Here is a 25,478-nt window from a genome sequence, read left to right on the forward strand (position 1 = left end):
ATGCAAACCCACTTTCCCCCCGTTAGAATCACAGTGTGAAAAGAAACCTAAAGTGCTATTAGTCTGACTTTGTTCCTGGTGACATTTACAAGAAGCCGCAGATGAATAAACATATTCCTCTAATATCACTAAAAGAAAGAAATAACTTCAAGTACGTCATTGTCATCAATCTAAATGACGTGTGTGAGTGTGTTAGAATGAGAAGCAGGGGAGGGAGGGAGGCGGTTGGGGGTTGAAAGCACAGGTTGATGAATGAACTACTGAGTAAGACTATAAAAGGCTGCGTCCACTGACCAAGAGAGAAGAAGAAGAAGAACCAAACGTGGCTCACAACGACGAGAAGAACAGAAACCTCCAGGGAAGCAGCAGCAGCAGCAGGAGACCCGAGCAGATCCGTCCTCCTCTGACCGGCTCGTCCACTCACTTTCAGGAACAAGTGCAAAATGCTGTGGAGATTGACTGTTGCCGTGGCCGTGGTGTGTGTGGTTGGCATGTGCAGCTGTGTGAAGGCGGATGTCATGAGCAGGCTGATGGCGCCGAGGGACTACGGCGTGAAACTGTGCGGGAGGGAGTTCATCAGAGCCGTCATCTTCACCTGCGGAGGCTCCCGCTGGAGACGAGCCACGGGGGGGGACTCAGGTGGGTTTGACATTCCTCCTCTCCTCTGCTCGCTGACTGGACAGATGGAAAAATATCCACAAGACTTACTCTAAATTCTCATTTTAAACATTCTAATGTGGCTCAGAAATAATGAGATGACTGAAAATAAGGTTTTCTAATGACTTAAATGTGTAATTGATTACCAATGATAACATTATGGTTTAAGATTTAAAACCAAGATTTGAATCATCTGGGGTCCATCTCAGTTTTGACAATTAAAACATTACATGGTCAGAAGTTGATGCCTCAGGCTTTTCACCAGGCTGATATGCACAGCTTCATATTTCAGCACCACCGCTAATGTTATAAATTGTTAATAACAACATGAACCCTTTCATTACCATCGTTCCTCCAGTAATCCCATTCATCACCACGTCTCTCTTTACCTTTGACATGTGATGAACAATTAGCTTTGACGTCCTGTTTGTGCTTTTCCTCCAGATTCTTTCCAGTGGAGTTCTCTCAGTGACATCACAGCGGGGGACAGTCTGCACAGCTGGCAAAGTGGCGCCGAGCTCCCAGAGAACCGCTCTCCTCCCCAGGTCGTCTCCTCTCACTCGCTGGCCGACCTCCTGGCTCTGTACGCGGCCACAGGGGAGCGACGGCAGCAGCCGATGGAGAGATCAGTGCCGGCCACACTATTAGGTGAGCAAGACGGGAGTCAAGAGGCGGAGGACTGGACCGTGGTGAGCAAGAAGAAGAGGAACTTTTCTCTGGGTGTGGCGGGAATGTGCTGTAGCCAGGGCTGCACCAAGAATGATATCGGACGATTGTGCTGAGTTATGGAGGAAGAGAGAAGAAGGGAGGAGGGGGTGAGATGGACAGTGATAAACAGATGTGGAAAGATGGAGGAGAGGAAGTGCACATCTATTTAATCTCAGTCATGTCTTATTGTACAAATCCCTGTGTCGTCATATTTGATTTATTCCCCATATTTTGTCCCGGAGATCCAGTTCTGTGTGTACGTTCAGCATCATTTACAATAAAATTGAAATACTGTGTAAATATGAATATTGTGTATTGTCTGTGACCCTTGTTTTTATTTGCCTCTGTCGTCTATCCTACAATACCGTTTGTGGCCCTAATGGAAATAGATGAAGTTTAATATGAGAGAAAAAAGCCACATTTAGATTTTTAAACAGTATAATTTTTAATGTCCATAGCACTGCATTAGGTTTTGCTTAGTAAAAGTATAAACACTCTTGGACTATACAACATCCACCTCAATATTTACATATATATATACACGTATTAAAAGGTAGCTGCATCAGATGACAATCCATTTATTTCAAAGTCAAATAAAATGGAAATGAATGCAAAGAAAAAATATCAGTTAAACATTCTGCTGTTCACATTTCACAATAAACTGATATTTGATGTAACACAGCCAAAAAACATATATAGCAACAGAAGCACCGCAAACAGAAAGTCTCATTCACATCAGACTTGACTCAGATCTTCAGTATAAATATGTCCCGGAGGTTCAGGAGCTCACAGACACACTTTGTTCTCAACAGTGACTCATTCATGCAGAGGGGACCCGTCCTCTGATATGTTGTGTGTCTGCGTGATTGTATGTCTTGTCTGTTGTGGACTTAAATAACCTCGGAAATTCAAATCAAACGAGGCCGTTCCACAAATTTGAGTTTCCTCTCACGAATCCCGCACTTCATCCTATAACATTTGGCATGTAAAGTTTTAAACTTTGGAAAAAATTGAATCAAACAAGCTCATGTTTGACATGTTTTACAACAACAAACACTTCCCTTCATCACATTAGACACACTTGTCACATCATGTAGCTACAGGCTGATATTATAGCATTGTAACATTAAAAACTTCAAACTGTATCTAGAAAATATGTATTGATATAGTAATTAGTAACAAAAACAATGTCATCATTTCCCTGGGGGTAATCCCTCAAAAACAACTGCTATTGACCCTGACATCGTCCTGGACTTTGTGATCAAAGAGCTTCATGAGCAGGTTTTGCTGTTTGAAACATCTCAACTCCACGTATTGATGTAAACAAAGAATTTGTGTTCCACTGAAACTGAACTGAACCGCCGCCTCAGCAGCACAGGATCATCCTCAGTGGGTCATGAGTTTCTGCCAAGTCCAGGGTCACAGCACAAATGTGACTCCAGCTCCACCTGTAGGGATCTTCATAGAAGTACAACAGAGGTGTGATCTCCTTCATCAGTCTTACAGAGTGACATCAGAGCCGAATGGTTTGGGAGCATTTTTGTTTCTAGTGGAATCCTCAATCCTCAGAGCCAGTCTGTGCTCGCCATTGTTTCTGTCAAATAAAAGCTCCGAAAAATACTTATAAAATACTTATGCAACAAGCAAGAGTCTGGTTTCAGTTGCCATCGCACATCAAACAGTCTGTTGGGAATCCCATCGTCTCTTTGGTCGAATAAAACAAGTCGCTGCTCATTTTCCAATAATCCAAATCCCAAATAAAAGGTCGGAGTTTCCTTTCTCCAGTCAATGACTAACTTATGAAATGATTTATCTCACTGAAATGTTCTCAGACGTGTCATGAATGATTTGTTGATGGTGTCGAGTGCAACGTCTTGATTTAGGTGCTTGTTAATGAGGCTGAGTGGGAGGTGGAGGACAATGGGAAGGAAACAAGTGAGTCAGCCTCTGGACTGAGCTGCTGCAGTGGACAGAGACATTCATCCTCATCCTTCCTTGGCCTCTCGCACCGACTCCACACTGTTGATTAAGGTCTTGAAAGTGGGCCGCAGCCCGGGGTCCTTGTTCCAGCAGTCGGCCATCATCTTGTGAATCTGAGGGAGACAGAAACACAGAGAAAATGTCAACGAAGCCAAATCTACACACGGTGCTGTGAGGGGGAAATGAGTCGCTACCATTCGGTTCAACGTTTACACCTTTCTTTGTGGTGGAAACGGACGGGAAATACTTCGAAAGAAAGTAATGAAATAACACGTGAAGCAAAACGTTGGTCAATTGAACCGTGTGCAACAAAATCTGTGGTTTAGAGTGAAATGTCTCAAACTGTTGGAATCGTTTTTTTGTTTTTTTGAGACATTTGTTTCCACCTGAGAATTCATCATAATTACTATTTATCATCATTTAGATTTTACATTATAAGGTCAAAATTGTTATTTTGTTTACGATACCTGCAAAATAATTCACATCAGTCTCATTGAACTTTGTGTTTTCGAGGTAATTAGCAAAAGATTTACCTGAGTTAGTCCACTTGAAAATTTCTCAAATTAGAATCTAGTTTTTGCTTAATTTAACATAAAGGTTGTTTATTGTTCGGCCTCAAATCACTCGACTGCTTGATTCAAACATTAATGGGAAAAAACATCAGTTTTTTTTCTTGACTGTTGTTGCTGACCTCCTTGGGACAGTTGTCAGGAGCCGGCAGCCTGTAACCTTGCTTCAGCAGATCGATCAGATGGTAGACGATCATCTGGCCCTGCTTTTCATTCCCCATTTTGTCCATGAACACCTGGAGCAGAGAAGAAGGTTTCAGAGCAGAGTCCTCAATCATGTGATTTCTTCAACTATTACACAGCCATTGTTTTACAGCTTGATTATAAACAATTATGATCAGAAGAGGAAAACGATTTCCTGACAGAGAAGTCAAACAAAAGTGAAATAATAAAGTTGTCGTACCGCTGGAGGGCTGCAGTTCTTGTCATTGCAAGTGAAGAGTTCGTAGAGGACGACTCCGAAACTCCAAACGTCCGACGCCACAGAGAATTTGCTTTCTGTCAGTGACTCTGGAGCATACCTGAAAAACAACACAACACACGATTCAGACACACATGATTGCAGTCAACACTTGTCCTACAATCTACGTAGACGGGTATGAAGGAGTGAGATGATCGGATGTACGAAACCAAATCAAACTTTTCTCTCTGTGTTAATCTTAGAATCTCATCTCGAACATGATCGGTTTCAACGGCTCGTGATATTAACCTCAAGTGTAGAAAAAAGCAAACGTGGAAATACTTTTTGAAACAATTGCGTGCAGTGTGTCATCCTCACCAGAAGATGGGGCTTTCTCCCGGCTCCCTGACCGTGTAGTACTCCTTGTCCTGCGGCAGCACCTTGGTCAGACCAAAGTCACCGATCTTCACCCTCATCTCGCTCTCCACCAGCACGTTCCTCGTGGCCAGGTCTCTGTGGATGTAACGCTTTATGGCGAGGTAGTTCATACCCTGGAAGAGAGGAGTTCACTCAGGTGTGTGGGGGGGGTCTGAATGTGTTTACACAGAAAAACTGTTAAAAGATGATTTTCAGATTTGATTAGATTTGACCCTTCAACTCCTTTTATTTTGACATGCTAGTAACACTGGACCCCAGCAGCAGGGAACTTGCTTTTAAATCCTCACAGCAGGAGTCCGAGTGACCTGTTGTGGTAGGATTTAACAACCTGCACCTACGTTACCTTGCAGATCTGTGACGCGTAGTGCAGCAGCTTCTTGCAGTCAAAGTGGTCCTTGTGTTTGATGAGATAATCTCTCAAGCTGCCGTAGGGGAGGTATTCCATGACCAGCCGCAGGTTCCTTCGTCCTGCACGGGGAAACGAGTCAAATGCCACACCCGAGAGGAACACATGACAGGTGAGTGAGTTTTCTAAGGAAATCTAGACTGATTTGTTTCTCACGGACTCGGTCATTGAGACCTTCAGCAGTGTAGTCATCACAATGCAACAACACCTCTTCCTGGGGTAATAATTGAATGCATGTGTCACAATAAATCAAGTGACGTTAAAACAGAAGAAAATGGAGCAGGATATCTACTCTCACCGCTCATTGTGACTTTTCTGACCACGTCATAAAACAAACGGAAACTGGACAATGAGCTCGTACCTGCGCTGTAGCAGACGCCTTTGTATTGGACGATGTTTTCGTGCTGGAGGGATTTGAGGATCTCGATTTCCCGCTCAAAGTCCCTGATGTGCTCGGCCGTGCTGTGCTGCAGCTTCTTCACAGCCACCACCTCCCCGGTGCTGTCCTGCAGGGGGTCGTACCTGCACATCTCCACACTGCCAAAGTTCCCCTGCAGCGTGGAGTCAACGGGAGAACACACTTAGAGAGTCAGAAAGAAAGAAGCGCTATAATTTCAATTGAAAAATATAATTTGCTGTGTTCACACCAAATAGGATGGAATCAATCAGCTGTGTTGTCAAAAGTAAAAGAAGTAGTTGTGGAAGAAAACAATACACCTCCTCGACACAGAAGGAACAAATTCTGCATTTCATTAGTCCAGAAAATATGACTATGAGAGCAGCAGACACTGCCAATTCACAAGTTATCTAAAAATGTATTTTCATCAGCGATTTACCAAATTACCACTCTAACAAAAGCAAAAACCACCACATGAGACTGTGAAGCTTTAAGCTTTAACAGATTTTTCTCCACGTTAAGTGTCTGTGCCGTGTGCATGTCTCACTTTGCCCAGCTGCTTGAGAAAGATGAGGTGTCTCTCCTCGAACTGTGCCGGCTCGTGGCTCTCGGACGACCACGGGAAGCCGACGCCTCTCGTCTTGCTCGGTAACATGTCGCTTTCCACCAGCAGCTCGTAGTCTGCAACACGACACGATGCAACAAACCGTTTATAAAAACCCTGGATCAATAGTGTGTGTGGGACACGATCTGTAGATCTGCCTGTCAGACTGGACGTGGAGGTGTTAGACTTCCTACCTGGTGTGAAGAGGCTGTTGAGATCCCTGATGATGGCTCTGAACGACGGCCGGTGTGAGGCCTCGTAGTCCATGCAGCTGTTTATCAAGTTGGCCAGCTCGGTCCATTTGGGAGCTGGGAGCTGGTGCCGGTCCTCGTAGAAGAGGTTCTTCTGCAGAGGAAAAGAAACAAAGTCAGGAGAGGAGCCAGGGAGAGAAACAATAGTATAATACAAAGAGTTTGTTTAGAATTAACACTTGTACTGCATTATAACAAATATACGCACAATTTAAAAGAATTGTTCAACATTTTGGGAAATGTGATAATAAGTTATCTTCACGAGGGTTAGATAAAAATAAAGACAAAGGACCCACTTCACTTGACTGGAAACAGGAAGAAAAAGTTGGCCTGGCTTTGTCTTACATTTTCAAATGTTCTACCAGTACGTGCTGCATCTGATTTGTGAAACAAAAGAACACTTTGTTGGTTTACACGTTTTTTTTGTGTGTTTTGTTTCCTGTTGAGTTGTGACCTTTTGGAGCGGGCTAGTTCAGGCAGCCGGCGGCAACTCCGTTTTTACACTTAATTCAACATTTCCCTTAATGTTGAACTGTTCCTTTGTTACATGTGGTTCTCTCAATGCATCCTTTGTGTTTGTGACCTTGGAGCAATCCAGAGTGCTGAGTGGTTTGTCTCCACCACTGCAGATCTCCCACAGCGTCGTCCCGAAGCCCCACTTGTCTGTGGCTGAACTCAGGTTCTGGGGATTCTCAATGCACTCGGGGGGGACCCATGGGATACGCTCTACCAGCACTGATGAAGGGACATGTATAGAAAAAGAAACAGATACATAAAGGGAGTTAGAGATGAGAAATACAACGGTAGAAACTGTCCATCAGCGGCTGAGACGATCACACCAAAGGAAAACTATGGCTTCACATAGGTGTGTGTGTGTGTGTGTGTGTACATTTGTCTCACCTTCTTTGGGCAGGACACTGATGCTGATGCCAGGATCACTGAGCTTTATGAACGGCAGGTTGCCAGTCTTGCGATCCTCCTCTCTGATCAGAAGGACGTTCTTGGCACAGACGTTTCCGTGAATGAGGTTCTTGTCCTCCTGTTTGCACAAACGACAGGGACAACATCAGCTGTGTGGTGTGGAGGCGTTTCTCATTTCAGTTTTCTGTCTGAAAGAAACTGGCGTGTTTGATGTGCATGAGTCAGCAGTCTTACCAGGTAGTGCATAGCCCAGGCCAGCTGCTTGGCCACTTCCAGTTTCCATGTGATGTTGACACAGCTTTTATTCTTTTTCAGGTAAATGTCCAGCGAACCAAATTTGCCACACTCCTGCACCATCATATCTGACACGCAGAGGAGAGAGAGAGAGAGAGAGAGAGATGATTTTATTATTCAAACTATTACCCGTCATCTATATCTTTCAAAAATGATGTCATCGTCCATATTTTGGTATCTGGTTCCGTTTCTATTTTTCCCCACTGAAATCTGGCTTCAGTCATGTTCGAACTGACACATTCTTGTGAACTGTGGTAAGCCCAACAGGAAAGTGTGTATGACCCTGACCTGCAAAGAAACAGACCAAAACCTTGGCCCTACAAACAGTTTGTAAATCACTTCCACACTCTTCCAGTATGTGCATCATTTCTTTCCCGTCTGAAATCTGAATCTGAATAGCTTCTAGGTCTTAATCCAGTCGCGTATTGATTCCTCGTGGGTGACTCTGTTTTGTGTTGTTCTCAGCATTTCTCTCGTTTGTAAACACAGATCTTCAAACTGTCCGGTTTACAAGCCACAGGTGAGAATAACCACCACAGAGCACTCCTTTGTTACATCTCTGTGTGTGTGTGTGTGTGTGTGTGTGTGCTGTAAACTTACTCTCATCGCCGTACACACACACGCCGTAGTTGAGTATTAGGTGCTTGTGGGAGAGCTGGCTCATCATGCTGGCTGCTTCAAAGAACGACTACAGGGTAGAAAATAGACAGAATTTGATTCAAAATGTTTACTTAATCAGATCCAGTCACTCCCTCATTCAGCCAGTTGGCGAACCAACCTCTGAATAGTTGCGATGAGCCTTGTCCAGGATCTTGATAACGACGTCCATCTCATGAATCTCTCCGTAATCTCTCAGCTCCTTCCTCAACCCGCAGAAGATCTTGGTGAAGGTTCCTTGGCCCAGACTTTCATTCTAAAACAGTTTTAAATATAATGTCAAAAAACCTGCTTTGGAAAGGATGTGAAATGCAAACGCACTTCGAGTAGACAACCAGATCTGTTGTAAGCATAGTTGTTCACACACTTACTACATGTGTACTGGGAATATATGAGGTTGCTCTATCGTTGCTTCTGAGATTGCGGCAGAAAACGCAATGGTGGATGGTATATGAGGCCCTTCAATGATCACTATCCCTACACTGCCGCTACTGTTCATGCACGAGTTATATCTTGATGATGTGTCAAATTCATTTCAAAAGATGTTCACGACTGATGTAACTAACTGTGCCAGATGGAGACGAGGCCGGCTTGATGCTTACTCGTACACTCGGTTAAAAGCAAATATATCTCCAGCCTAACCAGAACTCTACCTTAGACCTATACTGTATACAAGTACAGATCGCCAAATTTAAAACGAAATGGAGAATCATGTGCACCACAGCTACTTAGTTTAGGAGCTCTTAATGACATGACATAATGACAAATAAACATTTTTGAATGCCTCTTTACCATTTGATAATGTTATTTGATTCGTTTTCAGTCTCATTGTTGCAATTTCAAGTGTGAAAGGGGAAATCTTTGAAAACGTGCACCAGACTCTGAAGAAGCACCAGAGGGAAACTAATTCATTCATTAAATCTCGGTCATGAAAACCGAAAACAAACTCAATCATGCCCATCCCCCCCCCCCCCCCCCCCCACGCCTACACCAAGTTATGACTCAGTCAGCTAGAACCAAAACCAAATGGTTCTAACTGCTTCTCATCTCACTCAATAAATTTGAGGTCACGATGTACAAGCTCTTAAACACTGCATGAAAAAACATGATGAAACACTAAAAACACTAAAACACAAAGACAATATTGTAACGCAGGAAAAAACCCTGAGTGCTTTGATTACTGGAACTGCAAAATTGTGGTTTTCCTGTGACAGACCTGTCGTGTCAAACATCAAGAGCTCAAACAGCTGAAAATGAGCTGAGACGGAAATGGACAAACCGCTGAGGTGAAGGCATGACACGCTGTCACATGGATTCACGCGACGCACACAGGGACTGCGATTGATGATTCTGAGCTACAATGGGAGGCCTTTCTGTTAACTGTGGTGTCCTCACTGAGCCTGCACGAGTCCCTCTTGTTCCCCTGAGCCGTGGCTTGGTAACTTGTCTACGAAAAGATACTTTGGCTACACAATTAGTGTTTGTTCACAATTAGAAATAAGAGCCCTTTAAATACTTGTTGTAAGCTTCTACAGATAAATATGTGTGTATAATAAACACTGCATCCTATACACTTATCCATCTTATTAAAACTAATGTCCTGGTTATGAGTGTCTGTGTCTTTTGCTGAAACAAAAAGCTATCGCAGGAAGTGAACGTGGGTTTTCTTACGATGGTGAGGTCCTCTTTTCGAATCTTGTGGAAGACCATCTGGCTGACATGTTTGTGGAGGGAGGGCGTCAGAGGAACCTCTGCCCCCTGGTTATTTCTACACACCAGCAGGTTGGATTTTTCTTAAAAAAACAAAAGTAAAGGTGGACAGGGATTAGGATCCGTCACTCACATTTAGCAGTAAAGCTGGGTTATTGTGACTATTTAAATGGCAAATCAGAGTAGTAGATGAAGCTGCTTATTATACTTGTATTGCTTAATCTACAATTCTTAATTATCAACATGAAGGAAACCTGAATTTGTATTTGTTCCCTGAAGTCAGGTAATTTGGGTCTTGATGTGAAAAGAAGCTGATATGTTACCCAGCTGTTTTTTTATGGGTAAAATGTGACAATGGGAGCATGCAAACCAGAAGGTGCTCAGAGAAGGAACTCATGTTGAGGATTAGGAGCTGATGTGCTGAATGAATTTAGAAACCCAGTTATAGCTGCATGGTCTATTTTGTCAGAAGTTGGACAATCATGTAATTAAATCCAACGGATCAACAAATAGGCTGAAGACATGACGGAAGAAGGGTTGTTCATCTTCATGGCAAATCCAGTTCATTAAACAACCTTTTCTTCTAAAAACACTCATCTTTATATGAACAAAAGATTGAATACATGTGAAAAATTCTCAGCTGGACTTTTGGATATAAATATTTAGATATTGGATTGTGCAGATTGTTTACTATGTATGTGTTATTAATTCTGCCAAACGTTATGTCTGCATCTGTTGGCTGAAGTAAGCAATAACCACTGAGCAGATTTCCGCTCAGACACTTTGCGGAGTGTCGGCGCACAACTCAAGGTCAAACCACTTCAATTTGGGGGCAGATTTAGATAAATGGTCTGATTCAGGATTCTTTTTTTCACTTCTTTAACCATGTGAGATGCGGTTTGAGCTCTCTGAGCGCCCGTTGTCATTTAATTTGTGTTAATCTCTGTAGGGCTACACATCTGCATCAGTGCTCATGTGTACAGCGTGGTCTTGTGTGTGAACACTGACCTTTGTGGCTGGGGGGGCAGCACCTGGTCAGCTGAAATGTGTATCCGTCTGTGCGCAGCGCCTCCTTCTGATAGCAGTGCAGAAGCTCGCTCAGTGAGCCAAAGCTCCTCTTGGCTCCACTCAGAATGTACTCTCCTGACTCCATCCTCATGATCTGACAGTGCTTATAGTCCACCATGGCTTCATACTGAAAGTCAAAGGAAAATGGAGTCTAGAGCGAATTAAAACAGTTGAATTGTGATGAGTTGCTCTTCAGTGTCAGTCATTTTATATCAGTTAACAGAAACAGATGCTCATGCAGCAGTTACTATAACATTTTATTCCTTACCTGAAATAGGACTATCATACCAGAGCACTACATTTAAATTGGTGTAGTGATAGTGTAATGGCCCTGGTTGTTGTGTCAGCTAATGGAGGAGATAATCTGATAGCATGTGGGCTGAAGCAATGACCAGGTATTTCTACAGTCATGTACTTCACAATGTTGATGACCCAACATTAACGTCTTACCCCCACAACAAAGGACATGAAGTATTTGTCGTAGTCTCTCGGGCTGCAGCGAAGGATGTACAGGCCTTGATGGTTGCCAGAGCGACGCAGTTTACCAATCGTAAAGTCCATCCTGTGATCAAAGAGACACAATGTGTTTTTGTGCATGCGTGTCTATGGGTGTGAGTACATGAGTAATCAGATTGCATATGCTGGATACTTACGACACAGGACCGTGGTAGTAACTCTGAATGCACTCCAGGAGTCTTGGGGGAGCCACCTCTTTACAAAGGTAATGATGGGCATCGGCCACCAGTCTGTAATATCCATCAACCAATGATACAAACGACAGGGCCTCCGATAGAGAATGAAACTCCAGTTCCTTTGTGGACATCGACACGGACACAGGAATCAGAAGAAGAAAAATTAACCATTCAGTACCTGATTTGAATTTAAACCACTGTATACGTGAACTGTTCAATCTGTATTGTCATGATAGTGTCAAACTAGTTGTGGTACTAAGTAAGTTGAATTGTTCTTCTTTATGTCTGAAACTACTTGCGTGTTTAAAACTGTCAGTCTAACTGTGTCGCTGCTGTAACAAACCACTAGAGCGCTTTGCAGTAACAAGAATGAGGTTAAGAGGAAACGTGTGCCTGATATAATTAGATTAGATTAAAAGTAAGCAAAGTGAACTAGCTAATAATCCTCAGAGTGATAGCGGATGATGAAGTGGATGATACTTTACCAGGATCTTGCTGTCCTGTTTTGTCAGGGTAACGATGCGACTCTCCGCAGATCCTTCCTTATTAGACTGTTTCACGCTGATGTCAATCACTTCTGAGAAGTCACAGAATGTTTGTAACTCCTGGAGATGCAGAAAGTACAAAACAGCAGTTTGTATTAGATGAGGATGTATGCACACACATGCACTCTTATTGTTACAGGAACTCTCAACCCACAGCTTGAGCTCCATCTATTGGTAAAAAAACCCAGCCATGATCGTACCACACTGTTGCCAATTGGTAATGTGAAAATGCATTACCAAGGCAACATGAACTGACCTCCCGGTCCTCACCTCCTTTGCTCCCTCTTCCTCTTTCCCTTTCGACAACTGGATGCCCTTGTTGCCCATGACAACGATGGTCAGCTCGCGCGTGGCTAGGCCGGTGACTTGAAAGCGCTCGGAGAAGAGGGAGGGCAGCAGCGTCTCCAGGTTCATCAGGTATTTGAGCTTGAGGTTACACACCGTGGCCTTGCATTCACTGAACTGCTGGATGAACTTCTTGAAGCGATAGCGGATCCTTTTCCGCGTCAAGATGTTGTACTCCTGGAGGCGGCTCCGCATGCACTTCGGCAGGAAGAATTTGTAGCTGAAAGCAGGGAGGGAGGACGAGTTGATGACGGAGGACGAAGGAACAAAGAACAAGTAACAGGAGATACCACAAAAAATGCAATAAAGGAATTAGATAAACTGCTTATGTGAGTATATACAGTGCATAAGCTTTGAACAGGTCAGATAATACACCCAACATTTTCAACTTAAATATTGTCTCTCACAGAGATAATTAATTCAGCTGCATGCACACACATAATGAAACTATCTTCATGTGTCCAGTGAAGCCTGTCGCGCCGCTGTGAAATCGTTATTCATAGGCTGTAGCACATGCACACCAGTGTATCAGCGAGGATTTTACATAATTTAGGGAGGAGAGTGTGCAGAGTGAGGCAGGGACTGGAGCTGGGATTTTGATGTAGACAGCAGCACAAGTTTAATGTTTTATTTTTCTACTTCACATTTCTGCACTTATCTGACTGTTCTGCCATTATGATGATTCTATCTTTGACACCATTCATCCTGCCCTAGTTCAGATTACATGTCGTCACATTATGGTGGTGAGCATCCTACCTGGTATCGTTGTAGATGTCCACAGGGGACTGACCGTTCTCTTTAGCGAGCCTCATCATGTCCAGGACCGCCATGCCCAGACACTCCTCCTGGGACTCGTGGCTTACCAGGATTTGAACCCAGCCATTAAGAAAGTCACTACGCCACTAGAAAACAAAAAGAGGCAAAGATACACAAACATTTATTACCTGATCAGGTCCACACAAAAAAAGAAGTAGGTTGGATGTGGAAGGAGAATGTTTAACAGATACTAAATACAGGGGAGTACCTGGCTTAATTCCCTTGCCTGTAAAGTTCACTTAATTCCAGCAGAGTGTATATGGAGCATGATGGGCTCTTGGCAGATTTTTCATTTATTTAATGATGCTATGTGCAGTACTTTAATCAACTGTTTTTATTAACTTTACAAATACACTCTTAAAATTCATAGACACACACACAGACAATGTAATCGTGCATAGACAGACAGACACAAACACTTATTTGAACCTTAACATAACCTTGTACCAATTATGTGAGACTTACACACTCTTTCTACCACTTCCTGTTTTCTCAGTTTACAGAGAAGAATGGGTTGACATGACAAACAGACTGTCAGAGAGACATGGGGAAACAAGGACGTTTTTTTTTTTATCTCTCACCACCATGTTTTTCTCTCTCATACTGAAAACAATGAGGGGGCATTAGTCTCGAAGATTCGGACCCCTAGTTTGGCCCCCAAAACACAAATGAAGTAGACTAGCAATGCATTTGAATTTTGAAAAACTAAATTACAAAGACAGAACATATATAAATTACACTTAAAAACACCAAAGTATAAAATCACTACTTGAAGACTGACCTGAAAAAACAGGTATGCTATCACACATTCATCCATAACAGGGCTCTCCATCCCCTTGGACACACCGTAACGATGGGCATAAAATGAACTGCTGTTGTTATACCAGCCAGGAAAATAGTATCTGGACAGAAAAGAAGATCAAAGAAGTTAAAACAAAGAAAATTAATTATGACAAAATCTGAACCTGCTTAATATATCTCTACCTTATTCTGAAGTGCAGGTCTTCACTTGCTGACTGGTTGACTTTAAAGATGTGATTTGGAGGGAACCATATCTTGTCACTTTCCCTCATCAGGCCAAACAGGTTGAAGAACACTGGAGCAATCCCTGGAACGAGTGAGTCAATGTTTACTATGATGCAGCACAGGTTGTGGTTACGCTGGTGCTAAAAGTCAATGTACTTCACAGAAGATTGATGTTGTTCCTGTAGTAACTGTAACAGATATGAGGAAGCAAGTCAGCAGTTTTTCCATTTTTGAGTCAGTCTCTTTTTACTCAGGCATACAAAGCATCCTGTACGTTAAACATGAAAAGGGCCTACTCATCTAGTCCTCTTGTATTCATGTCTAACAGAGTTGCCACTAATGACTGACAACTGGCCAATATTTAGACATAAACATAGTCAAGCATATACTGTCACTGTTTACACACACAAAACCAGCTTGTGTTGTGGTAGCAGAGGAGACTGCAACTGTTTCGACGATAATTCTTTGGAAGACACCAGGAAGCACAAACCAAAATGAAGCAATGGTGTGTGGACAGGAACGCCGTGTAAGAGGCAGTATACTCAACCACAACAGAGGAAGTCAAGTCAAAGTACACACTAGAATGGCACTCAGTTGAGCATATACCCCTGCCAAGGCCTCTTATATTCAGTCAGGCTGCACCAAATTGCAAACACTCATAGATATCGGTCCTTTAAGTTTGCCTGATATCTTCTTTATATCTTGAAAATAAAAAAAATATCCTATCTTGCGAAGTAAATACCCTGGGTACTCCCTCTTGATCAAATCCCTTCCTACAGTTAATGAGCTCTTCCTGGGCCCATGTCCAACCTTTCCACCAAGTTTTATTAAAAACAGTTCTGTAGTTTGGGTTTAATCCGACTCAAAATGAGAGAAAATTACTATTTCCACACATGAACAGTTTGGATCCATTACAAGAGGGACCAGGTAGAGAAAGCTCATAGAAATACCTCAGATGATTATTATTTGACGCTGGTTAAAGCATGAACAGCATGAAAAGGTGGACTCTAACAATAAAGACAAAGACAAGTAGTGAGTAGGAAATTACAAAGAATTGAAAAAAAGAAAAGAAAAGAGGAAGATAAAAAGGGGAGAGAGAAGGGTTTGTTTCTTATCGGCTTGAGAGGGAATGATGCAAGAGAGTGTGGCAGAAGGAGATAGAGCGAAGGCGGAGCGGAAAACAGACACAACAGTCGACAACTTCCTGATTTGAGTTCGCGTAAAAGAGAAGGCAAAGAGACAGACCTAGGAATGCAGCTATAACATTATACACATTTTTTATAAACACATTTCCTAACCAAGGCAACTCTTTTGAAGAAACAGGTTTTTTCTGGATGGCAAGTGATGGGATAGTTGACTGGTATATGATCAATAACGTCATACCTCTTTACCCTATTTTTTTCACCCTAATAAACAATAATTCAATACACTTCACATCATAACTGAAGGAGACATGTAAATGAAACCTTGCAGTAACCAGTCTGTTTGATTATTCACCGTCTTACCACTTGCTTGACTGGTATAAGTCTGAGCCAAGAAGATCATTCTCAAAGCTTAAAACTGTAAATCCCTGACTAGTGGACACTGACCCCAGATATATCTATATATATATATATATATATAGCTACTAGATATTCGCTCCAAGAATTGCTGTAAACAAGAACAGACATTTATATACAGAGAAGACATTCTGTGCTAAAGAAAATCAACAGCAAAATGTCTAAATAAGGCAGTCGGCCACCACATGCTGCCAGAACAAGTTTGAAACTACATGGAAACACAAACAACATTATTTGGTTTGGCAAAGATTAGACATAGCTTGTTGTTGAATAAGTTAGAAGTTACAAAAAACATCTTGTTTTCTTTAGTGTCTTATTGAGATGTGTGTGCGTCAAATTTTATGACTAAAATGTATTTCACAAATACCACAGATGGCTATTGGGACTGATGCTTGGTTGTGCATGAAACTCAAACACAAGTTTCAAAGACTATTTATGGCCTGGTCCAAGATCAACAGACCACAGTAATAACGCAACTTTTGCAACCTAATATTTAAAGGTGTATGTACTATTTACTTTAATACAAATAAAAACACTATTTTATTTGGCAGAGAAGGAAGATAACTGGACAAAATGGAATGCAGGAAAATGGGATCCCTGGTAGTGTGTGGTGGGGGGTGTTGTTCTTCAGGTCGAATTTGATGGCTGCAACACGTTATTGAAACGATCTTGAGACAAGGGCATGTTACATCACGTTTCTTTTTAACAACACGCACTTAGCGTGTATTTGATTCATGTATCAGTTGTAAACGGATGTTACTCAACAATGATGATGGTGTAATGTGTGTTGGCAGACATCATTACTAAATCCATGTGTAACTCACCACAAGCTTTTGCCGCAGCGATGCACAGTTCCTCCACGACATAATCCCCTGGTGGAAATGTGAGCACACTTTCTGAGACTGTGGCCCCATTCCCTCCTCCGGCCTTCCCCAGGTAGTAAAGGTGGACAGTAAGACAGGTGGCATCCTCGTCCTGTTTGGGGTTTGGTTCCATGGCCGGGTCTGGGTCAGGCTGGAGGCCATTGTGCTGCGCTGTGGGACCAGAGGTAGGCGGGTCCATGTCTGTCAGCAGAATACAGGCCATGTGCTGCTTGAAACACACATTCACCTGTTAAAGAGAAAGGACGTTATCTTTAGTGAATCCAGAGGCAACTTTCTCACTCACCATAGTGTACAGCCCCTAGCTGTATCACATGACATGGATTTGGTAAATGGATTTGTATTTATAGTCTGATGATGACCACTCAAAGCGCTTTACAGTACAGTTTCACATTCACCCATTCACACACACATTCATACAGTGCATCTACTTGCAGCACTTTGTTATTCTATGGGGGTTCAGCATCTTGCCCAAGGACACTTCGGCGTGCAGATGGTTCAGACTGGGGATCGAACCGCCGACCTTCAGGTTGGAGGACAACCACTCTACCCCCCTCAGCCACAGCCGCCCTGTGTAATACACTTTGAATCATGGGGTGTGACTCAAATATTGTGCTTTGCTTTTCACATTTGAAAAAGCTGATTTTCAAGTACCTGCACTTGAATGATCTTTCACTCCAGTGCATTTTATCACTTTGTTATGTACCTCTCTATATTGATCAATCTGCTCTCTTGTATAGATTTTCTTCCTTTAATCAACTACATTTAGTGAAACTAGTTCATGTCAAGATCAACCACTTAAAGAAAGTGCAGTTGTGGCTCTGTCTGCCCAGGGGCCACATCATACCTGTTTATAGCAGCAGCTAATAGTATTGGAACTAATACTAAATGAATACTGAATGTAAAGGACAGAAGCTCATGTTCAGTGATGTAGAAATGGAACAAATCTGTTGCATCAAAATTGAGTTACCCGTACAGGAATGGGTTTTATCCCAAGACGTGTACAGCATGATCCCTTAACCCACTTACAGTACAAGACATATCACAGTAATCTGATATAATATATTTAAGCCTAATTGTAGCTTGTAAAATAACCTATATTAAGTCTCTTTAAGCTTTTGGCTTAGTTATGTCCACAATATGTTGTTTTTGACTTTGTTCTCCTCTTGATGTTTGTGTGCTTTGTTTGTTTTATCTCTGCGTTCTTATTGCTGCACTTCCTCTTTATGGTTTTTCGACTCTTATCAGCGGATCGTAACATCCTTGTCTGTTTGGGCCACCTCATCTCAATGGTGCGAGAGCTTTTGAAAGTGTTATTGTTCTGTAGGTCACCATGGTCTACTGGGCTTTAGCCTGAATGACCCCACATTTTGATAATCGTCTCCACCGTACAGGACTATGATATGTAATTAATATTTCTATATTGAATAGTATTTGTTGCGTTAAATGTGTGTGAGCCAACCTAGATTTTTAGATGGAAACATAACTTGTTTAACTGTAAGAGGACTAAGAATATAGTAAAAAATATTGCATGTCATCTGTGCCAGTCTAATGCCTCCGGTAATGAGAAGCAGACTCTCTGTGCAGAAGTACATACCAGACGAGTGAGTCAGTTTCAGTACTTTAATTCAACACTCGTAATGCCCTCACAGATTCTGTCTACTGTGTAAAACCTCCTAACAATGGCACTAGCTCTAAAATACATACAGTCATAACATTTTATTGCAAATACAAGCAGTCAAAATGAGTTTTCTCTGTTGGGCGTGGAAGATGATATGGATGGATTCGATAAAAAGGATTAAAAACATTGTTACAGGCTTTGGTCTAAAGATGTGTGCACGTTGATCTGCAGCTCAGGGTTTTGTGAGGCTTTTTTCATCATGTAAAGTTCAACAGGTGTTTGTTTAGAGAATCTGTGTTTGTCAAGAACCAAGAACAGTGGACATACGATATATATTGATCCAAAGCTGCATATCTTTACTATGATGAAAACAGAATATGTACAGGGATTTGCATAAAGCGAGGATCTCTATGCATAGTTGAGATCTGGTACTTTATCGGTAACTTTAAAAATGGACAATATGTTAATTTAGAAGAAGTAAATCGGATCTTTCCAATGTGCTGTCTAAATGATGCAGGTCCATTTGGTTTCCTTCTGTTCCTTTTATTGACCTGTTTTGTAAGATAAAAGAAGAAAGTGATTTTGTAACTATAGAGGCTGCATAAAGACTTGGCTGTTTACATTATGAAAACATAAATTGTCTAGTTATCTAGAAAAAGCCTGGGAGAAAAGAAAGAATTGCTCTTTATCGAGTCAGTCCACAGATACATAACATTTCTTGCTTTTTTGAATTTGCTTTGCAGTAGGATTTGGATAGTGTCATTTTCTGCATTAAGTAGTTTACTTGGTATTAAAGCCAGAATTTGAAATGAATGACTTATTTTTGTCAAGCCTCTTCTTAAAATAACCTCATCAATTGTATATTGTGTGCAAAGGTTGATTGGATTCGCTGATCCGCCTCCACTCCACCCCTCTGGTGCTGTGGTGCACAGAGAGCACAACTGTTTCATCTTAAATTCTCTCTGGGGATTCTGGTAGGATTTAATTATTCAAAAAAAATCTTTCAAGTGGCTCTATTACCATATTTTGTGGTCTGATTCACGCCCTGGGTCATTGGTGGCTGAATCATGATGTGGTTGTTTTTGGCGTTATTCACTGTATATCCATTACATTTAGACAAAAGTGCAGCTGTGACTCAAGGACACTGAGCTGATGTTTTCTTTAGCTTTAAATCTGTGAGACTACAAGGGGAAGTTTCTCTGTCAGTGCAGATATCTACTTTTTCCAATTATCTAGAACTTGGTCTAATGCCATTTTGACTCATGCTCAGTTACGTCATAGGAAAAATAACGACAATGCATGTTTTTACAGGTAGAACATTTATCCTGCTCAGTGAAAATGGAATGTGATTCATTAAAGTCTTGTCAGTTGTAATTCTTCTGTTGACATGCCATGTTTCTCTGCAGATATTTGATTAAAGGGACTCTCACCTTTGTTGCATTTTTACACTTTTTTTGGATAAGGTTAAATTGGTATTAATACGGTAATGACACTCTAAAATGCAAGACAGACCCACCAGGAGTAAAAACAAACAATTATTTCACTCTAATAATATTTAGTGAAAACTTCAACCAATAAAATTCTTCGGACCGAAGGACCTTATTGGCCGACAGACCTGTCTGTTTGCTGCATGGACATGCAGGTTTTCCGTCTGCTTCTTGTGGTGCATTCGGGCCCGCGTCATCAAGGCGCGTCCTCAACTGTATATAACTTACTGGTGCTTCTGAATCCGAATCCATTGCTTTGGTAAACAAAAACTCACGTGCGTGCGCGGAGGCAGTAGGTTGTAAGTCTGCTTGTAAATAAAGTTTCTTCAAAAAAATAAAAACACCGGGATGGTTGTAAGTCTGCTTGTGTAAATAAAGTTTCTTAAATAAAACACCGCGGATGGGAACGAGGGGGTGGGGCATTGGAGGAAGGCGGGATGATTTGAATGTGCTGTAATTCTCAAATGCAACAAAGGTGAGAGTCCCTTTAAGTGTTCATAGTTTATATTTTGAAATCTTATTCTGGCAGGAGAAAGACTTTTTGCACAATGATCACAATAAGCATAGAGAGACACGGAATTTGTATAGCCAGCTGCTGATCGGGTTGATATGCAAATATAATGGTCAAACCAACACCGGCTGATAACTGAAGATCCAATGCTTTGGTTACCATGTAAATAGTTGCCGTGTTCTCAGTGTTTGTTGCTGCAGGCAGCTCTACACTTTGCATAGCCTTGAACCAGTCCAAAAAAAGGTGTAACATGGCATGACAAATGACTTCCAGCTGTCTGTACTTAAACTGCTCTGTCACATTTACATGTAGACTCTGTGTTGCAGTGGTTTGCACTGTTGCCTGACAGCAATAAGATTCTGGGGTTCAAACCTGATGGGGCAGACTGGCGACCTGTCCAGTTGGGATTAGCTCCAGCCCTTACATGAGCCTCAAAGGATATAGCTGATAATGACTATAACTTGATGATGGTTAACCAACCTAATTATGATTCTGGAAAAGATGAGGATTTATAGGATATGTGTTTCAGGGGAGAAAGTAGGTGTGCTTGTTGTGATGCAGCTTATCAAATTAGAATTTAAGTTACATATAGACCTTCTGTTTTTGAATCCTGATGCAATCAATGACGCATTAAGAACATGAACTAAGTTAAAAATGCTGGCAGTCAAATTTTAGGTGGAATTTAACTGTCGCAATCATTCAGTGTTTGACCTACTTTATGTAGGGCACAGCACATGGACGTGGATGTATTGTTTTTGTTTACGAGACCTCAGCTGCTGAAGCTACACAGTAGGAGACCTTTGAGAGAAGACTGAGAAGAATACAGGAAAACACCGCTCTCTTACCAGTGTGTTTACACACCCAAAACGTTTATCATGAGGCAGACAGGCATAGAGTTAGTTCAGCTCCTCACTGGGTCTTATCAAGGCCTCGGTGCTACTAGAGGTCAGGGCTATCAGCTCTGACACATTTTTTTAAGTGACTCTGCTCCACAGCTGGCCACTAAAAACACTTCTCTAATTGCACTCTTAATATTTTAAATCAATCAAATTATTTTTTGTATAGCCCATATTCACAAATCATAAGTTGTCTCACAGGGCTTAACAAGTCAAGTCAATGATAAATGATTCTGCAACAATTCTGAGTTTTCGCTTGATTTGTCTTGAGCAAAAACAGAAAGAAAATCCCTGGATTCAACCTCTCCCCTCTGTAAATATATGCTGTTTTTTATTGGTTTAGTTATTTTCAGAACTCAAATCCTTTAGATTAAGTCACTGTTGGTCTGACAAAGGAAGCTGATTGAACAAAGGGTATCACTTTGTGATAATGATGAATCCAGAAAATGGCCATCACCTTTTCCTGTAAGACAGTACCTAAACAAAGGCCAATTACCATGAGACATATGATAACTCTGACAGAGCTACAGGTTTCCAGGGTGGCTTTCATGGGTGCTTCATCCATCACAGCTTTATGAAGCAATACCTGCCTTGAGGCTGTATGTCTACTAATACCAACACATCACCCCCAACACAGTGACTACCACAAAAATGAAACAGAGGACAACTCTTTATACTGTGAGCTTGGTACACAGGAGCGTGTGGGAATCAATCATCCTGCTCCGTGTCTTCAAATCTTTAAACAGCTGCTCTCCCACCGGCACATGATGAAAGTACATCCATTGTCTGAGGGGTTCCGAGCAGCGTACGAAATGGGACTGCACAGCAAAGAAGAATATTAAGTGAAAAGGCAAAAAATATATATAAATGCTGGAAAGCAGTGTAGTGTGAAGCACTTTTTGTGGCAGGAGAGGAAGTCGCTGACTGCCTGATTGTTCAGCCAAACAAGACTTTACAGGAAGTCCGAAATTACTGGATGATACCTGTCATAACCAGACATTGATGATGGTCTGATTCGATTTCATATCCCTCATCGTGACTACTAAAAGCTCACAAAGAACATCGGTTCAATTGAGGGATGTAATGTTGAGTCACTGACCAAACACTAAGATGAAAGCTTGGTGGCTAATGTTCACATGTTCCTTTGTATGAATGCTTACCCACTTCCCACTTCCCACTAAATTGATGTAACACTGTGGTTGTTTCAGCAGGTTGGCACTTCCTCTAAAGGTGTCTGGGAAACACATCCAGACAGTTTACCTACTCGGTGTAATTATAATTAGAACTCAACACGGTACTCTGGTAAACCGCTCTTCCTTTTTACGCTCTTTTTTTTTAACAGACATCGTGCTTTCTTGTGATTTTCTCTTCACGGACGCACCTTTCATTACGAAGGCACATTCTGTGTTTACTCTTTTCCCACAAGAAGAAAGAGGAGTCGGTCGGAAAATCACACTTTGTATTGAGAGACAAGTTGTTTCCAAATCCTGATTCTTCTGATAATGTGGTGCTAATGATTTGAAGTATTTCAAAATAAGTGAAACCTTTAACTTATAACAAGATGCTACACTCTCCTTGTTTTAATATCGGATACTGGCTGATCTACTGATATTCCGCCCACAAAATGACACAAAGCCTGAAATTACGACCTTATTCTTGAAAGTTCGGTTATTTTCCCCTTAAATTGGCCCTAAAGTCCGTTGAGGTTCATCCTGGACACAAAAGGGTAAATGCTGAGGTTCCACTGAAGAAGTTAAAATAAATATTTGTGGCCGTTGGAGCAGAAACATGCTAAAGCCTCTAGTGTGCCCTTTAAACATCACTAATAATCTCAATCAAAGTGAAATGGGAACACGGAGGCATTTTCCTTTCCCTGATCCAAACTGTGTGTGTGTTTACCCAGAGTTGGCTCCAGCTTTGCTTGAAGGACAGAGGCACTTTTTTGAGAAAGGGCTCCACATTAGAAACATCTCCTTTTAATTGATTTAACCTTAAGTTATGGAAGAATACACATGGAAATAACTGTCACATGTGTTGGCAAAGCTCTTCAGTCAAACATCTTTCCCTTAACCACACGGCCCCATAGTGTGGTATGTTTTCATTCTCTCTTGTTCAAAACAAGCTCCACGTCTCCCCATGATCCGAAAAAAATCATTTTTGGCGAGGAAAAAGTGGGAAGTGGAAAAAGCTGGAACCTTGCTGTTGCTGCTTGTGCAGTTCAAACCGAACCGACTCCTTTTGCCTCCGTTACAGCAACTTAAAGGGATGTGTGACCTGAATAAAACTCAGAGAAAGTTGCACATGACGCAATAAGTGTCTGCGTGTCTGTGGAGCTGATCGCATCATTCCAGTAAATAAATTAAAATAAACATCTGGAAGTGCTTTTTAAGGAAACCCAACAAATTGCACGAACCCTAAACCTCCACATAATAATTAACACAGTCATATACGTATTTCTTTGAAACATAAACAGGATAGTTACAACATGTATGACCCTGAAATAGACAGGAGTGCTAAGTATAGTAAATAAAGAACTCCCTCAGGCAACTGTCAGCTCAGAAACCAGATGAGTCTCAAGGAAGAGGGATGACTAAAAATAAAAAGCTAGAAAAACCCGAGCAAACACCCTGAAGTCTGAGCCGGAAACTCAAGAACTTGGAAATGAATGACTGGTGATGAAAAACCAGTTGCTGATTCATTTTCCTATCGATCAACTAATCGATTAAAGCCTCTAAAAACAAACAAAAAAAAGGTGTGAGTGTAAACTTGTGGAGATAAAAAAAAAAACACGTGTTGCTTTTTATTAACTTTGTACTTAGTCAATAACTGATGTAATAAACTTTTGCAGATCTTTATGTGAACACTTCCACGTTGTTGCACATCGACCAGAGGCGCAGGCTGGGACAGGACCTGTGGCGTGCTAGGCTAACTGGTGTTTCACACAACAACAACAACAACAACAACAACAACAACAACACAACACACACACTCACACAACACTTACTCCGTGTTGTCTCCTGCCTCGCTGCGGGACTGGGGCTCGGGGTTCCCCGGCTGGTGGAGTTCCCCCGGGGGGACGGGACGGGCTCACGGGGCTAGCTAGCTCCGGACCTCTCGGCTAGCTGTCAAGGGAAGTACCGCTGCTCTCCGTCCGGATTCACCGCTTCTCCTCCGAGGCATCGCTCACTTCACCCTCCCCTGTCCCTCTCTGGAGCACCTCCTCATTGTTGTGACTTCCCTCCTCCTGCACCTCCTCCCCGGCTCTCCTCTCCGCTGTGTGGGCTCGGTGATGACGGAGGATGGTGGAGGAGCTGAGGGCGGCGCAGGTCGTCTCCTCTCGGCTCCTCACTCCTCTCACCCGGGGTTCCGCTTCTTCCGTATTGCAGCTCTGTGCACTTGAATGTCACAAAGTACTTAGACTCTAAAGTACTGTGTAGTTTAAAGGTACTTGTACTTTACTCAAACTCAGTTTACACATGCGTTGGATTTGGATGGAGTGTCGGTGTTATTGTGTTTTTCTCCGCAGTTGTTTGAAGTGATTTAAAGCAGCATTACAGTCCAAATATCAAAGATAAGTATTATTAATATAATTATTGTTTTTGAAGAAGTATTCGTAGTAGCAGTTGTAGTAATAGTAGTATTACTGTATTCTGTAAATACAAATATGGACGAGGAAATGAAAAGTGATTTTATAGCAGCATCACAGTCAAATCAGCAAAGATTTGTTGCTTTATAATTATTATTATGATTATTATTGTTGAAGTCGTAGTAGTAATATAATAGTAGTAGTGGTATGTATGTATTCTGTAAATTATGCACAAGGAAATGAGAAATAAAACAATTTTTAAGGCAGCATCACAGTCAGTTTAAGTGTTGCAGCTCTCTGCATGTGAAAGTCACTAAGTACATAGACTCTAAAGTACTGTGTAGTTTAAAGGTACTTGTACTTTACTCGAACTCAGTTTACACATGCGTTGGATTTGGATGGAGTGTTGGTGTTATTGTGTTTTTCCTCCACAGTTGTTTGAAGACAAAGTGA

The 25,478-nt window shown here is 41.8% G+C and overlaps 2 protein-coding genes across 2 annotated transcripts; one reads left to right on the top strand and one right to left on the bottom strand.

Moving 5' to 3' along the window:
* The first annotated feature begins 443 nt into the window (after positions 1–443).
* On the top strand, positions 444–1,439 carry rln1 (relaxin 1). The gene is made up of 2 exons (XM_061080929.1): positions 444–639; positions 1,102–1,439. Exons 1-2 carry the CDS (start codon positions 444–446, stop codon positions 1,437–1,439), a joined length of 534 nt encoding a protein of 177 aa, XP_060936912.1.
* A 382-nt stretch (positions 1,440–1,821) lies between these two features.
* Positions 1,822–24,804, bottom strand: jak2a (Janus kinase 2a). Its single transcript, XM_061076725.1, has 24 exons — positions 24,444–24,804; positions 16,868–17,153; positions 14,443–14,566; positions 14,240–14,360; positions 13,399–13,544; positions 12,568–12,862; positions 12,238–12,357; positions 11,714–11,871; positions 11,511–11,622; positions 11,001–11,187; positions 9,954–10,075; positions 8,404–8,538; positions 8,226–8,313; positions 7,566–7,693; positions 7,311–7,449; positions 6,994–7,145; positions 6,354–6,504; positions 6,103–6,236; positions 5,520–5,709; positions 5,096–5,220; positions 4,693–4,865; positions 4,318–4,435; positions 4,037–4,150; positions 1,822–3,458 (listed from the first exon to the last, which is right to left on the bottom strand). The coding sequence occupies exons 2-24, from the start codon at positions 17,127–17,129 to the stop codon at positions 3,351–3,353; spliced, it is 3,402 nt and encodes a 1,133-aa protein (XP_060932708.1). The 5' UTR covers positions 17,130–17,153; positions 24,444–24,804; the 3' UTR covers positions 1,822–3,350.
* Between the last annotated feature and the right edge of the window lie 674 nt (positions 24,805–25,478).

The sequence above is a fragment of the Limanda limanda genome, chromosome 1 (assembly GCF_963576545.1).
Source record: "Limanda limanda chromosome 1, fLimLim1.1, whole genome shotgun sequence".
NCBI lineage: Eukaryota > Metazoa > Chordata > Actinopteri > Pleuronectiformes > Pleuronectidae > Limanda > Limanda limanda.

Bases quoted from the DNA above. Each gene is read 5' to 3' on its own strand.
- jak2a (XM_061076725.1), bottom strand. From the start codon at position 17,129: ATGGCCTGTATTCTGCTGACAGACATGGACCCGCCTACCTCTGGTCCC. The intron at 11,188-11,510 runs GTAAGACGTTAA...TTTGACTTTCAG, and splicing joins TCATGTCCTTTGTTGTGGGG to TATGAAGCCATGGTGGACTA. The intron at 7,146-7,310 runs GTGAGACAAATG...TCCCTTCATCAG, and splicing joins CAGTGTCCTGCCCAAAGAAG to TGCTGGTAGAGCGTATCCCA.
- rln1 (XM_061080929.1), top strand. From the start codon at position 444: ATGCTGTGGAGATTGACTGTTGCCGTGGCCGTGGTGTGTGTGGTTGGC. The intron at 640-1,101 runs GTGGGTTTGACA...CTTTTCCTCCAG, and splicing joins AGCCACGGGGGGGGACTCAG to ATTCTTTCCAGTGGAGTTCT.